Raw genomic sequence first — 15,103 nt, forward strand, 5'->3', positions numbered from 1 at the left:
GAATAGTGTCTGCCTTACATCTACTCATACAATTCTCATCTCCCTACATAATGGGTGATGAGGCTGATATTTAATTACAGAACTAACATTATATCACACAAATATGTATTTGCATATACGTATGTACAAAGATACCTACAAGTTACAGTGTCAGATGGGGATGCCCACCGAGTTCCAAGTGGAGGACCAGCCTGGAGCTGGCTCCATAAATCCTGTCCCAAACCTCTTAGAGCCATTAACATCATACACCAAGCAGAAGGAACAAATCCTACTTCAAGTGGGGATTGTTTAGCTGCAATTGAAAGTCAGAGAAACAAACTTCTCAAGTGTAAATAGCCCCTAAGAATCTATTTGCTTATCCCTGCCTAACACTGGTCAGAGGTAATGTAATGTCCATAACACTACAAACCCTAATTCTAAACACACTGGCCTCTATTATGACTTTGTGTTTTCCTACAGGATCCCCTGTACTTGGGTAGAGTCTGTGTCTCCTTGCTGACAGACCGTCTGACACCTGCTAATGGTCAGGTTCTTGGTGTGTGAGCCATATTATACAAACTCCTCAGAGCAGCCAACATTTCATGTTCTGAATATAACATTTACTGTATACTTGTAGACAAATCTAACTGAAAACGTCCACATGTTACCAAGTATCTGCAGATTCATTTTTAAGAAGAAATGTGTTCAAGGCCTTTATAAGAGGTAACATTGCCGATCACTCCAAAAGCTATGATGCAGATGCATATGCTTCCCATTATATACATCATAATGTTTGGGGGCATTTTGAAAGCCCTTCATTACTCTTTCATCTCAAAACTCCCAAGACAAGTCTTGGAATTAAATGTTGTAACGTGGTCCATAGCTTGAAGAGCCCACCTAAAAATTCATGAAAGTGATGAGGAGAGAGAAGATTATTTGAGCTGTGGACTAAAAAGAGCTGATAATAATAGAATTTATTTTTAACCTGGATAGGTTGGGGAAGGTCTTCTCTACCACTTCAAAGGCTTGCTTTTGGTCCCTTCCTCCTAAATTCTGGCTTTGTCTCCTCCCAGAGAAGCTCTGCTATCCTGGGAAAAGATACCACACCGTACATCCTCAGCTGGGTCTATGCAGACTAGGAGCAAAAGACTATTCAGATAATCTGATCATTGTAAGCAGTGGACAGGATAGCTCAGGTCAAATGTTATTTTTGCCCTCACTAATTACTTATCTTTGCTAATATTTATCCTCACTAATATTTTTCTCCTCCCTAATTATGTAGACTGAATTATCTAGATGATGCATTTTTTTTGATCTGCATATATGTGACCTAAAATAAATTTTTTCCTCTTTCTTTGGTGAAAGTCAAACTCCTGTTGCACGTGTCGCAAATAAGCACACTAAAGTATTCATAACAAATCTATTTTTATTTCATAATTAGGTTTGTCAAAAGGACACAAACATTTTTAAAGGTTAACTGATCATTAACAGTTAATGAAGAAATCACACTGAGGGATTTTTCTGTGAGAATAGAGATGGTTAGGTTGATCTCCTTGGAATTCCCTTGGTGGGGAGCATTATCTACCTCAAAACACGTTGTACTGTTTGGGAGATGAAACAAAGAAGGTAGGATTTTGTGACATGATGTTACTTGAAACCAGAATGATCAGTCTGTGAATTGCTTGAATTTGAGACCCACGTGGGTCTTCCCTATGATGCCAAGAGCTTCAGGATATTGTTGATCAAGTGTTCACGCTCCAGGGTTTGCAGTTTTAGTAACGTTCAATATGTAATCCTGAGCACCTGGTAAGTGTTGGGGACTAGAAAAGTGTACCTCTGGTTGAAGATCCAGTTCTTGCCTTCGGTGGGGAGACAGAACATGCAAATGAAACAAGTAACTTCACAGGGGTGGAGTTGGATAATGGCAGCCATGTTATCTGATGATTCCGCTTGGGTGACTATTGGCAACTCGAACTTTACGTGTCCCAAATAGCCCCCCTTGGTATGGCCCTTGCCTACTGGTGTCTGCTCTGTTCTTCTCCATGAATGGCATCCCCATGCTTCCAGGGGTTCAGGTCAAGGTGCTGGGAATAATTTACTCAGCTCTTTCTCACACTGCACATCTCCAAATTACAAGCAAATCCTGTTGGTTCCGTCTTCCAAATATATCTAGAATGAGACTATATCTTCCTGCCTCCACCACCACTGCCCTGGCCAAGCCAGCTTCTCACTGGGAGAAAAAGCCGCCACGAACAACTCACTGCACGGTAGTGACACTGGTCTCCTACTGAACTCCAAAAGACACGAGCTTCTGGGTCTGTGCATCTGCTGTTCCCTCCATTTGGGATCCTTCCTGCCCTGTGTACTATTGCCTCCCATTCCCCTTTACAGAGAGAGCTTCACAGACCACCACCCTATTTAAAGTAACGACCCTCCATCCCTAGCATCCCCATCTTCTCTAGGCTGCTTTATTTTTTTCCCATAGCACTTATTATATTTGCTTACGTATTTGTTTGTGCCACCTCTTCCCCCAGACTCCCCCAAGACTATATGCTCCACCAGGGTGGAGATATTGCCTGTTTTGCTCATTGTTCTCTCACCAGAGTGTAGAATACTTCCTGGAGTGTAACAGGTGCTCAGTAAAAATCCGAAAGAATAACCGGTTCCGTGTTCGCTTTCTCTACGTAAAAACACTGTAATGGCACCAATGGCCAACAGAGGTCAATGTTTAGACGCCGGAAGGCTCTGCCTGTCCTTGTTTCTTTTCATCAGCCAGGACTAAATTGGACTTCCGGTCCTCCCCAGGGAGAAGAGCAGAGCCTTCCCTGGGTCTGGCTCACCCCTGAACCGGCAGCTTTCTGGGCTGAGTGATCGCTGCCTCAACTCATCTTGATTTCACCGAATCACACTTCAGTTGCTTTCTCTCCACTCCTGAGTTTCCTTTTGCTCTTTCAGATGTGCTAATAATCATTAATTCATTTCATGATCATGCCGGGGTTCAAAGAGTCTCTGATGAAACCCCAAGGAAAATATATCCAGGAGGGCAGTGCCATATAAAACCCAAGCATGTTACATAACTTCTGGCGGCTCAACACAGCCCATTTTTTTTTTTCAACCCATAAATACATTCTTTTCCAAACACTTTGAGCAGTCTGCAGGATGAAATGTGAGCATGAATAGCCTTTGTCCTATGTCAGCTTGAGGCCCGTCTGCCTTTCATCTCTGGATGCCTTGTAGCCAGCACCTTTCCTTTTTAGGGGCGGGTTACCGCCCGTCCTTTTCCACCCTTTCTTGCCCTCCTCCTGCTGCGGCAGGCTCACCGCTGCTTCTATGAGAAATCTGCCCACCCCTCCCTCTCTCCAGCATCCCCCCACCCCAAATCAACTCCTCTAAAACGATCACCTCCAATTTCTATTCAGGATGGAAGAACCAAGACAGAGAGGCAACACATCCTCGCTTCCGGGCTGATGATTATTTATTCAACGTCACCTTCCTGGTCTGGCTAATGACTGGCTTTTAAGATCATTTTTAGCTCTTCTGTGTGTAAGTTTAATAAAATTCTGTTAACTACTTAGTCAACAACTACTGTATCTAAACACTGTATGCGTATCCACATATTTTTGCTGTTTGGGTGTATATTTCAATCTTAGATTGGTGCTATGTCTATATACACACATATGTACATACCACCAAAAACAAGATATAAAGAAAACAAAACGTCTGTTGTTTAAATATGTCTCCCCTTTCCTCCACGAGAATCCCTGTTTTCACAAATGTGAAGGGCATCTGTTTTACAAAACATTTTTGCTTGACACCATCCCAAACGTACAAATTCTGCCCCTACCCAGGATCAGCAAGATCTCTCAGAAGCTGGGCTTCAGTGAACATGGCTTGCTTTGCTTTTGTTGAAATTATTAAGTTGGGAATTGCCAACTTTGTCTGCCAGTGAAATCCTTGATCCTGTTTTACCAGGAGAAAAAAAAAGCCAATCTGCTTTCCTTAAAGGCCAGTGTGCATGATTATGTTCTCAACATGGAGCAATGATTACGTGGCTAAGTGAGAGACCCATTTTCTCCAGTGTTTAAAAGTCATTATTAAAAACAGTCACAACTCTTCAGTCGAGTGTAAGAATATCTGTGAGTGTTCTATTTAAAACATTTAATCACGTTAATGCTAAAACCTGACTCAGTCTTTGGTGGAAGTGTTTCGGGGTTGTTCGGTAAACCCACACCCTAGCTCAGAGACGCCCCCAAACACAGATCCTGACTGACATGCTGGGTTCTCCTCCTATGCTGTAGGCTGGCTCCCAGAGCCTCCACTGCAGGGAGGCCCCATTAGGATCTGACTCAACAGGTGGCTGGAGCACCTCTCAGACACACAGAATTCTATCCCACCTGCCCTCCTCCTCTAGGGTCGTAAAAGGTGTGCTTTAGAAGAACAACGTATTAGTCTCTGCTAAAAAGAAATGAGTGATCAAAGCCACTAAGTGACATGGAAGAACCTTAAATGCATATTGCCAAGTGACAGAAGCCAGTCTGAAAAGGCTACATACTGTGTGATTCCAACTACATGACATTCTGGAAAAGGCAGAACTACGGAGACAGGAAGAGATGAGTGGTTGGGTTGCCCGGGCTCCGGGGTGGGGGTGGGGATGGGCAGGATGCACAGGAAACATAGTAAATTTTTAGGGCAGTGAAACTACTCTGAATGATACCGCAATGCCGAATACATGACATGTTGCATTTGTCAAAACCCACAGAATGTACAGCATGAAGAATGAACCTTAACGTAAGCTTTATGGTTAATAATCGTGTATCAATACTGGCTCACGGGTTGTAACACATGCACTACACAAGTGCACGATTTTGGTAATAGGGGAAACTCTGTGTCTGGGAATCCCTCTACTTTCTGCTCAGTTGTTTTTTTTTTTTAACTTAAAACTACTTTAAACAATAAAGTCTATTAACTAAAAAACAGCTATAAGCAACAATGAGAGTCTGCTTCCATAATACACATAAGATTCCCTGGTTAGGGGCACGTATATCACACATAGACTAAAGGAGAGCCTTTTTCTTTTTCTTTCTTTTTTTTTTGGAGGGGTCACAGACACATCAACAGAAATGTGGTTCGATGCCATTTTTTTCTGTTGGAGCCTTTCTGACTTGAGCATCGAGAGGAGGATTATCACCGACAACTGGACCATGGCCCCAGCGCTGGGCTTTTGCACACGGGGAGGTCACTATCTATTTTTTGATACATTAGGATTCATTCCCACCAAGCCCCACATGTGAAATGCTGGCAAGTCGGTTTGCCTTGGCTGCTAAGGGACCATAAAGACCTCTGTGCTGCTCGCATGAGGTTTGGCTATTTTTAGGCACCAGCTAATCCATTAAAGCATAATGCTACCACTGATGAGTCAGAACATAGCAGTCAAATTAGAAATAGTGCAATGAAAGAAAAGCCGTCGGCAGGTGTGCAGTAAGCACATCTTATAAAATACTAGCATGTGCGTGCGCACGCACACACACACACGCACGCGTGTGGCCCCCCAGGACAGCTACGAGAGGTAAATGGCACTGAATATTAAGCAGCCACCAAGGAGGTGAAGGGAAGCAGTCACCTCGGGAGGATCTGGGAAGTGAGAGACAGCCCTAATAACATAAGCAGCTCGCCAGTTAGGAAAGACACAGTCCAAGGGAAGTGTCACCCCAGAGCACTTTACAAATAAAATTCACTACAATTCGACTGAGCAAGTTTTGCGTACTCTTCAGAAAAGCTGAGCCTGGGGAGCATGAGACAGAGGGATGGGCAGGTGGCTCACAGGCAGAAAGTGTTTGCCGGATGGAAGTGGAAGGCTCCTCGGGGCTGGGGGGGGGGCATCCTGGGCAGAGGCTCGCCCAGTGGGCACCTGGCAGAAGAAAGACACACGAGACCTTCATTCCTGGGGCTCTTACCGATGTGGACGGCTGGGCCACCAATGCATTCCTCCAGGCCAGCTCACACTTGGGGAAATACAGCGGGGCTGTACGCAGGAGGGCATTTAGCCCCTCCCGGAGAAATAGCGGTGTGGGTGCTCTGGAACTTTATCCTTCTTTCTGGACATTTCTAGACTGCCTCTCCTTTCATAAATTCTTTTTTAGAGCATGAAGCCTTTTATTTATTTTTTCAGAATCTAACGTTTCTCTCTCTCTTTTTAAAAGATTTATTTATGTTAGAGACAGCACGAACGGGAGGGGCAGAGGGAGAGAGACTCTCAAGCAGACTCTGTGCTGAGTGGGGAACCAGATGCAGGGCTTGATCTCACGACCCTGAGATCATGACCTGAGCTGAAACCAAGAGCTGGCCGCACTACCTAAGCGCCCCTAACCTTTCTCTTCCCAGGGCCAAAGCCCCCTAAATTGAAGCAGGGATGGTCACGGACATTTTCAAGGGCCTACCGGGTGTTACACAGTGCGCTTGTTCCTTTGAACACATTTTCTTGAATCCTTACAACAACCCTCATTCTTCCCACTGCGTCAGCAGACTGGACGGCTGAGATGGTTTGCACAGTAAAGTATTTGTGCACTAATTTGTACACGATTTGCACCAGGTCCAGCGCTACGGAGGGGTGGAAGATAGATCCCGACTTAGATATTTTGGTCCTGCATTTTCTTCACCAGCTCACCAGCTCACCTGCTTCCCACTGCAGCAGAGGACGCCCTCCATCCTCTCGCTGAGCTGCACTGGCTCCCACTATTGCCCCGGGGATCCCCTCTGGGACTTGCCACGGACTTACAATCTTGTAGAAGAATATCCAGTGGATTATATTTGGGAGTGAGGCCCCAAGGGAAGTGATTCTGTTGTCCATCGGGGTTTCAACCAGAATCATGCAGGCAGGCTCTCCTCCCTGGGGTGGAATGTGCTACCTGTCCCCAAACAGAAGAGGAAGGAGACACAGAGTGGCCAGAAGGAGGTGTCGCGTGGTGCATTTGGTGGGAACAGATCACACCTGGAATTCTCCTTCGCTCTCCCACAGCAGCGGGCCAGAGGACTGGGCACAAAGACACTGCCTTGTGCAGAAAAACACTGCAGCGGGGATGGCCGAGCCCCGGGGACGGTGACAGCTTGGCGACAGCGCTTTTCTCCCACACCGCCTCGTCTGGAGCTTCAGCTGGAGACAACACTGGAGGCGTCTTTCCGCAGTAACAATTAGGAGTTCAGCTCCTTAAAATAATCACCAAAACGACCCCCCCCCCCTCTGTTTTAGACAGGAGGGCTTCAGTTCCCATGAGGTCTGTGGGCCGATGATGAGCATGAGGTCCGCAAAGATTCCTTCCATGTCCCCCTTTGGTTTTTGGTCAGTGAATGCTGGTGGTGTCTACAAGCCCTGTCCTGCGAGGCACAGAAGCTCAGGATTGCAAAAACGGAGGAGGCCCGTGATATGCCTTGTATAAGGAATCATTTGCCTGTTTCAGGGATGAGAAAAACAGCAGCTCTGAAGGAAGACAACCTGTCTGGCAGCCGACCAGAGCCCAGGCTCGCGTGGCCTTCCCCACCATCCGGAGGGGATGCTCACCGTACGTTTTCTGAGGTCACACATACCCCCGTGGCTCTCTTTCCACGCGGGGATTTATGATTGGAGTCATAAAACCATCCAGCTATTGTGCAGAAAACCAGCCCATCTCCCACAACTTCCCCCATCAGTTTTGTGATTTTGCTAATTAAGTTAAACAATTTGCACATCCCTAAATCTCCCCGTGGGTGCAAGTGTGAGTGATTTCTAACGAGCTGAGAAGACACGGCTGATCCTCCTCCAGGCCAGAGGAGAAAACTTCTCAGTGCCACACTGGTGAGGGAGGCAAGCTCGCAGCCCTCGGAACGTAAATTAAATCCAGATATCAGCTCTCTGGCTCCCTTCCTCCTCCCCCTCTCACTTTCCCTCTGATTCTCTCCTGATCCCGATTCTGTCACTCGTGGTGAGCACAGCTGGTGGAGTATTTTAGCTGTGATGATGTCAGCCTGTTTCTGATAGGCTTCTGGGTAAAGCGACAAATCATTGGCCCTGTCGGGGCCTTGCACTTTGTTTCTCCAGCTCAAAACCCAAGCCACCTTTTTAGCAGGCGACAGCCCTCCCCAGCATGCGGCACCCCCAGGCGGGGCCGCCCTGACAGACCTGCGAACAGGCCGTGACAAAGATTCTACCTTCTAATTTGCACCCTGGCTGTCAGCAGAGACTCGTGGTCTGGCTGCCGGAAGGAAAAGAGACTTCATGGGGAAGCCAATTACTCTATCATTCAAGCATCCATGGTGCAAAGTACCGAGCAGGGAAACACAGGAAGCTGCTTCCTCTCCAGAATGCCGGGTCCATCCGCAACCTCGGGAGGCCTGGGAAGCTCGCATCCACTCGGATGCCGGGGTCTTGGAGATGTTGTCTGCAGCCGGAGCTGTTCTCGATTATCAGTGTGAAAAGAGGTGCGGGTAAGGAACCAGCAGCTCTCTGAAATAACACCTCTTCCCGTGCCTGCCCCCGTTCACAGTAACGCCTGAAGGGCTGAAGGTGCCATGAAAAAATGCACTTTCAATTCCTGTTTATTTTCCATGCTTCACCTGGAGTCTGTTAGAAGACAACTTTGCTAAAGACAACTTGTTTTCCTTCTACCCGTGCCCACCTCCAACGCGTGCAGGCAGGTGGGAGCGAGCCGCACCTACGGGACAGGCAGGGAGTTCGAAATAAAGATGCCACTTAAAAAAAAAAAAATCCTGATTTTCGCTATTTTTTTTTTAAATCTGAACTTTGAGAAATCTCTCTTTGATCTTACCAAAGACTGTAAGCCTACGGTGACATTGCACCAGAAGAAAAGACATCTTTGGAGGCTAAAAGTTCTTGGCAGTGCAGGGCCTCTGACGTTGTGGCAGACCCCACATCCGGTCATTCACAAGCCCTTCTGGAAAACGCTGGATAATCCCCCCTCCCCTGCAACTTGATCTCTTAAAAATACACTCAGAACAGTTCAAATCATTAACGAGTTTTTCTTTTGTTTTGTTTTCCCAAACATCACCTATGCCCTGACCGTTCTCAACTCAGAGTTGAAGGAGGCGCCGTCACTTTGGGGTTTTTTCAAAGTCCTCTATGGAGGGGCACCTGGGTAGCTCAGTCGTTAAGCGTCTGCCTTCGGCTCAGGTCATGATCCCGGGGTCCTGGGATCGAGCCCCGCATCGGGCTCCCTGCTCCGCGGGAAGCCTGCTTCTCCCTCTCCCACTCCCCCTGCTTGTGTTCCCTCTCTCGCTGTGTCTCTCTCTGTCAAATAAATAAAATATTAAAAAAAAAAAAAAAAAGTCCACCATGGAAACATTCCCAGGAGAGCAGGGCTCAGGGGCTCGACAGCAGGGAAGCCCCGAGCCTGGGGGCCAAACCTGTTTGTCTCCAAGCCACCTGGACAGGGAAAGTGCTGTTTTCTATAAAGGGGCTGTGGAATAGAAGCGTTCAGTGATTTAAGACACTGTAAAAGAGAGGACTGAATGAGACCGTAGAAATTCATAGAGTTAATAACACTTCCAGGCTTTAACACACCTGACCTTGACTGAATCTTACCCCTTGGGGTTCCTACTTACTACATGCACAGGAGATCACCTTGGGATTCCCAGACAATGTTAACCATGCCTTTGATTTTCTACATTCTGATGCTTTTGATATCTTGGAGCCTGGCTGACTGGAGGGACTGCCCCTCCCGGGGTTAGCTTCGCATGCACACCAAACACCCACACTCCCAACCCACCTCCTCCACTGGGCTCTCACATCTATCTGCCCTCATCACTCCAGGCCCAGGTACCAGACACCGAGGGATAACCCCTATGACCCAGAACCCCCTGAAATTATTCACGCCAGCCAATCCTCAGTCTGCTTACCCCATGTTGCTCATTCTTTCCCACGGAAACTACCGTACAGGCTCTTGGCCATGTTCCCTCCTGGTCCCCCCTGCCTCCTCACTGACCCTGGTGCTCCTGCGGGTGGCCCTGCATGGCGCACCCCGTCTTTTAGGGATCTGAGTAGAACAAGCTACCTTTTCAATGGCAGGCCGTGTCCTCATCTGTTGGCCTCACCACACCTAAATGATAATAGCACCTACATTTTAAAACACAGACGCTGGAACAGGATGTGGCCATCTAATGTCCCCGCCCTGACCAGCACTGTCTTTTCCTGACAGGGACAAAGAGCACAATGACCCCAAGAAGGGCCTTGAGCCCTGCAGCGTTTCTCAAGCAGGATTCCTCATTTAAACCAGAGAACTAAAAAAAAAAAAAAAAAAAAATCTTGAGTGGTGATTTTCGGAATCCTACAGAGGATGGTCCCTTACCAGCCCCCGTCTACAGGAGCATGGAAGTGAATTCGTTACAAACAGCGGATGCCTTGGGGCATTGGGGCTCATCTCTCTCACAGAACCTGGTCAGGAAACAGGATAGATCTACAATCTGGGTATACATGAAAACCCTGAATTCTCCCCACAGCACATTCGGGCCTGCCTCTTGGAAGACACTCATCTTGCCAGGAGAACGATGATGGGGGCATGGTGGGTGCCCCTACCTGTGCCGGTGGGGGGGGGGGTGAACATTACCTGTGCTCGGTGCTCCCCAACCGCAAACTGGATCACGGCCACGCCGGGGTGGTGGCTGTCCTCGATCCTCTCCACCGTGCTGGAGTCGATCTTCAGATCGCTGCTGATCTCAGCACTCTGGATGAAGTCTTCCGTCTTTAGGTCCTCCACCTTCTTCAGCTCCCCGTTGGCCAACTGGATGATGGAGCCTTTCATGAAGTAGGGGGGCAGCGTGGGGGGCGCCGAGGCGGGGGACGCCACCGATTGCACCACAGGCAGGTGGATCTGGGCCTGCACCATGGCGGGGTAGGCGGCCTGCGTGACCAGGGCCTCGGGGCTGAAGTTCTCGCTCTTGGGAAGGGCGGTGGTGACGAAGGTGTGAGGCATGGCCGCGAACTGGGGCGACGAGGTGGCTATCGCGGGGGCTGCTCCCGACCCCTCCACGTCGGCGCTGCCCACCGGGATGAGCAGGGGCTGCGTCCCGGGGATCACCAGGTGCTGGGGCAGGCTGCCGGCGTAAGTGATCGCTTGCTGCTGGCTGCTCAGGTAGCCGATGACCGGTGCCTGCGTCCCCGCATAGAAGGCGGTGGCTGGCAGTCCCACCGGGAGAGGCTCCGAGGCGCTGTGTGGGGTCTGGATGACCGTGTGGGGGGACAGCGTGGCAACGGCGGCGGCCTTCACGCCTTCGGGGCCCAGAGCCTGTTGGGGTGACAGCGCATAGGACCGGTGCCCGGGCTTCCCTAGGTGCAGGCCGCTTTTGTCGTTGAGGGTGGAGGGGGAGGCCTCCCGGTGCGTGACCTGCTGCACCTCCAGGTCCGCGGCGGGGGTGTTGCTGGTGGGCAGGACCATCACAGAGGCCCGGACCCCCGAGGAGTCCCGGCCGCCGTAGTCGGCGGCGCTGGGGTGGACCACCACGTGCCTGGACTCGTAAGGGTGAGGAAGGGACTTGCTGGCCTTCACCAGGCCCAAGTCAGCCGAGCTCGGGGCCCCGTACCTCCGGCCCTTCTCCACCTCCCCGTTCAGGAGCTCCTTGGCCTGCATGGCCTGCTGCAGCCTGCCACTCTCAGCTTTCTTGGCGGCCTCGCGCGGCACAAAGTGGCTGCCGGAGTCGGTGTATTGCACTACGACCTGGGGGGAGGGCCCCAGGGTGAGCGTGTGTGGGATCATCGTCTGGTGCGGGTGGAGGTGGACGGGGATGGCCGGAGGAGAGGCCGTGCGCCCGGCGCTCTGCGGAGAGCTGGAGATGTGGACGTACTGGTTCTGCTGCGTGGGTGGGGGGGACCCCGGGGTGATGAGCCCCGGCGTCCTGCCCAGGTGCTGTTGCTGCTGCTCAGCCTTGTGTCCTGAGGCTTGGCTCAGACTGCCCATGTTGGCCAGCAGAGTGGAATAGGCCTCCAGCTGGGAGCGCTGGGATGGAGTGGTGGCCCCCGCGGCAGAGGCCACGGCACTGGTGACGGGGCTGGCCGTCGGGGAGATCAGCTGTGAAGGGATGAACCCGGCGTAGGGCCCGCTGTACTGGGAGGACCCGATGAACTGGAAGGTGTGTGGCAGATGAGCGTACTGCACGGGGGACACCGGCGTCCCCGACTGCGGGGGAGGGTACGCCGCGGGCAGCGTGCTGGTCGCGGGGACGGACCTGGGCGCGCTGGGCGGGGAGTAGTCCAGCCCCGTGGACAGCGCTTTGTGTAAACCTATTCCCTGTTGTAAACCGAGCTCCCCCGAAGTCCCCGCCGGGCCGTGCCTGCCGCCCCCGGGGGCGCGGCCCCCGGGGTTGCCCGGGAGCCATGCCCCAGACTCCGCCCGGTGGTTGTTGCTCGGCGGCCCGGCGGCCTTCTCTTCAGAAGGCCGGCTGGTGGCGGGGATCTCGCGCTTCTTGGGAGGCAGGCATTCGTTGCTCCGCTCTTGGTTGGATTTCATTTTTCGCCGTCCCCCCTCCACGGTGACTGTTTCACTGTCTGGCTGGCTCTGGGTTTAGTCTGATACATGGAAAGTCACATTTGATTTCTGTAGGGGATCCAGGCTCTTCATGAGGAATCATCTCCTCGTGGGTTCGATCGACCGGCCGCAGCTCTGGAAGCTGGGAAAAAGGAAGAGGGTGGGGGACAAGGGGAGGAGGCAAGGCAGGAGGAAGGGCAGGAGGAAAAGGAAATCAAAATATCAGACTGAGACTAGGCCTCTGGCTTCACCGTGAATTCCCAAAACCTGATAAGAGCCCCAGCATGAAAGCACAAAAAACACTGGCCGTGCTGGACAGCAGGTCAGAAAGATGAGGAACATACCGGGCAAGTCAAAACCTTAAAGCAGATGACTTCTTTCAATTTTTAATTTTTTTTTAAAGTAGGCTCCATGCCCAGCGTGGAGCCCAACACCAGGTTCGAACTCATGACCCTGAGATCAATACCTGAGCTAAGATCAAGAGTCAGATGCTGAACTGACCGAGCCAGCCAGGCGCCCCACAGCAGATGCTTTTTTATGGCATTAACAACTCCCCTAAGACCGTCTGCATCTCCTAAGACCTGTTTCTCAATACCCTCTCTCCCTTTTTACTTTTCTTCTTAGAGGGTAGATGGTTTATTTCTTAAATTTCCTTTTCAGAAACGCTGGTCCCTTCCTCACCTCTTCATTCCCTTGCTGGAAAATCAAATGAAGCCCACAGGGAGGGTGACATTGGGGAGAATCAGCCTCAGATGCAGGTGCTGGGAAGGAGCAGGTGAGGAGTGGGGGTCCCGAGCGGTCTTTGGGCATAAGGTTTGAAGCCTCATCTATTGGAGCTACTACTCAAAGGTTCTGCCTGACTCTGGGGCCATACTCGATCCACAACCATTCCCTCTTCCCTCACACACACACACACACACACACACACACACACTACACATGCCAGCTCAGCAGAGGCAGCCAAAAATAATCTTGTGCTCTACAAGTTTCCAAAGAATTCCCAGTACAGCTACTCATATGGTAACAGAAAGCCAAAAGAAATCTGTGAGACAGTTAAAAACTGAATATGGTTATGCTTAAAAACAAGAATAAGAATGCGCTAATAAGGTGGATGCATTGAAGACTTTTTCACATGCTCCCTTCATTCCTTTCTTTCTTTCCAGGTAGTCTCTGAGTTTTCTCTTCACACCGCCCCCCTCCCTTTCTCCTTGGGAAGGGCCAACCCACAATTAACCCTAGAGATGAAACCTCTCTCAGATCAATCAGACCCGTGTGCTTAGTCCTGGATCTATAAATAGTGGGCCGGGAGCCAAGTGTTACGGGCACACAGCTCAGTGTCTCAGTGACCAGTGAGCCCCAAGTCACCATGACTGTGTGTGCACATGGATGCCCACTGGCAACAGACAGAGAACATCAATGGCACCAACAGGAACCGGGCTAACAAGCAGCAGGTGTGAGTGCCCCCTCCAGGCAGCAGCTGCAGACAGGAGCAGTGCTATGTGCTGGGATCCTGGGAAGCTGCGGCATGGGCCTTGGGCTTTGGGAATTCCAGGCCCCGGGGGGTTTTGGCATCCTACTACCCAGACCCTCTTTTTTTATGATCCGATTTTAAAGCAAACACAACAAGGCAGCTGCCTTCAGCACCCGATCCTGGCCAACGCCCAAGCAGTGGCGACATCCCTACTGTAACACAGCCTCTTTCCTCTCCTCTGCCTGTAACAGCTTCTCCCCCATCTCTGTCATCTGTGTAGCTACACTCCCCCACCCTAATCTGTAACTTTTGTTTTGGTCCATGATTTAGTAGTCCTTGTTGCTCTTGCTTCAGCATCATGACGGAACATCAACACAAAAGGGCAGATGACACAAAAGGAAGTCCCCATCTTTAATGGCTGTGATCCAGATATATATGAGGTAGAAGTGTATAAATTCGGTGTCTCAATGTCAAAGGTCATTTCAATAACAACAGGATTTGTCATGTGACAAGAGAGGCACTTTAAAGACTGGGATGGAGGGGCGCCTGGGTGGCTCAGTCAGTTAAGTGTCTGCCTTCAGCTCAGGTCACGGTCTCAGGGTCCTGGGATCGAGTCCTGCATCGGGCTCCCTGCTCAGCATGAAGTCTGCTTCTCCCTCTCCCTCTGCCTCCTCCCCACCACTTGTGCTCTCTCTCTCTCCATCTCAGTCTCAAATAAGTAAGTAAAATCTTAAAAAAAAAAAAAAAAAAAAAAGACTGGGATGGAAACGAGGACGTTAATGCTGGAGAAATATCTGTGCTGAAGGAGTAATGTCAATTATTTGCCCTCCTGACCTAGAGCTTCTAGAAGTCCAAAGTAACTGTGTTCTGTGTAGCCTTCTTTTATAAATAGTGCAGCACATAATTTACACACAGTATTTGCAAATCAATCAGGATGACAGTGCTATTTTTTTCTCTTTTTTTTTTTTTGTAAAATGGTAAGTACTATATTTTAAGAGATTTATTTATTTTAGAGAGAGAGGGAGCTCACATGTGCATGAGCGGGGTGAGGGGCAGAGGAGAGGGAGAGAGAGAATCCTCAAGTAGACTCCCCACTGAGCGAGGAGCCTGCGCGGGGGCTCGATCTCACCACCCCGAGATCCTGACC

The 15,103-nt window shown here is 50.1% G+C and overlaps 1 protein-coding gene across 10 annotated transcripts in view; it reads right to left on the reverse strand.

Moving 5' to 3' along the window:
- The window catches only part of ATXN1 (ataxin 1), a 400,118-nt gene that overhangs the window by 4,955 nt on the left and 380,060 nt on the right, over positions 1-15,103 (reverse strand). For 9 of the 10 annotated variants that reach the window (XM_034985728.1, XM_034985720.1, XM_034985721.1 and 6 more), the window contains one exon: positions 10,572-12,627. The exons of the other annotated variant lie outside the window; for it this stretch is intronic. In XM_034985728.1, the coding sequence (XP_034841619.1) occupies positions 10,572-12,467 (1,896 nt within the window). In that variant the 5' untranslated portion in view covers positions 12,468-12,627. The remainder of the gene's footprint in view (positions 1-10,571; positions 12,628-15,103) is intronic. 10 annotated transcript variants of the gene reach the window in all.

This window comes from Mirounga leonina, unplaced genomic scaffold (assembly GCF_011800145.1).
Source record: "Mirounga leonina isolate KUSES-001 unplaced genomic scaffold, KU_Mleo_1.0 Mir_366, whole genome shotgun sequence".
In the NCBI taxonomy this organism is placed as follows: domain Eukaryota; kingdom Metazoa; phylum Chordata; class Mammalia; order Carnivora; family Phocidae; genus Mirounga; species Mirounga leonina.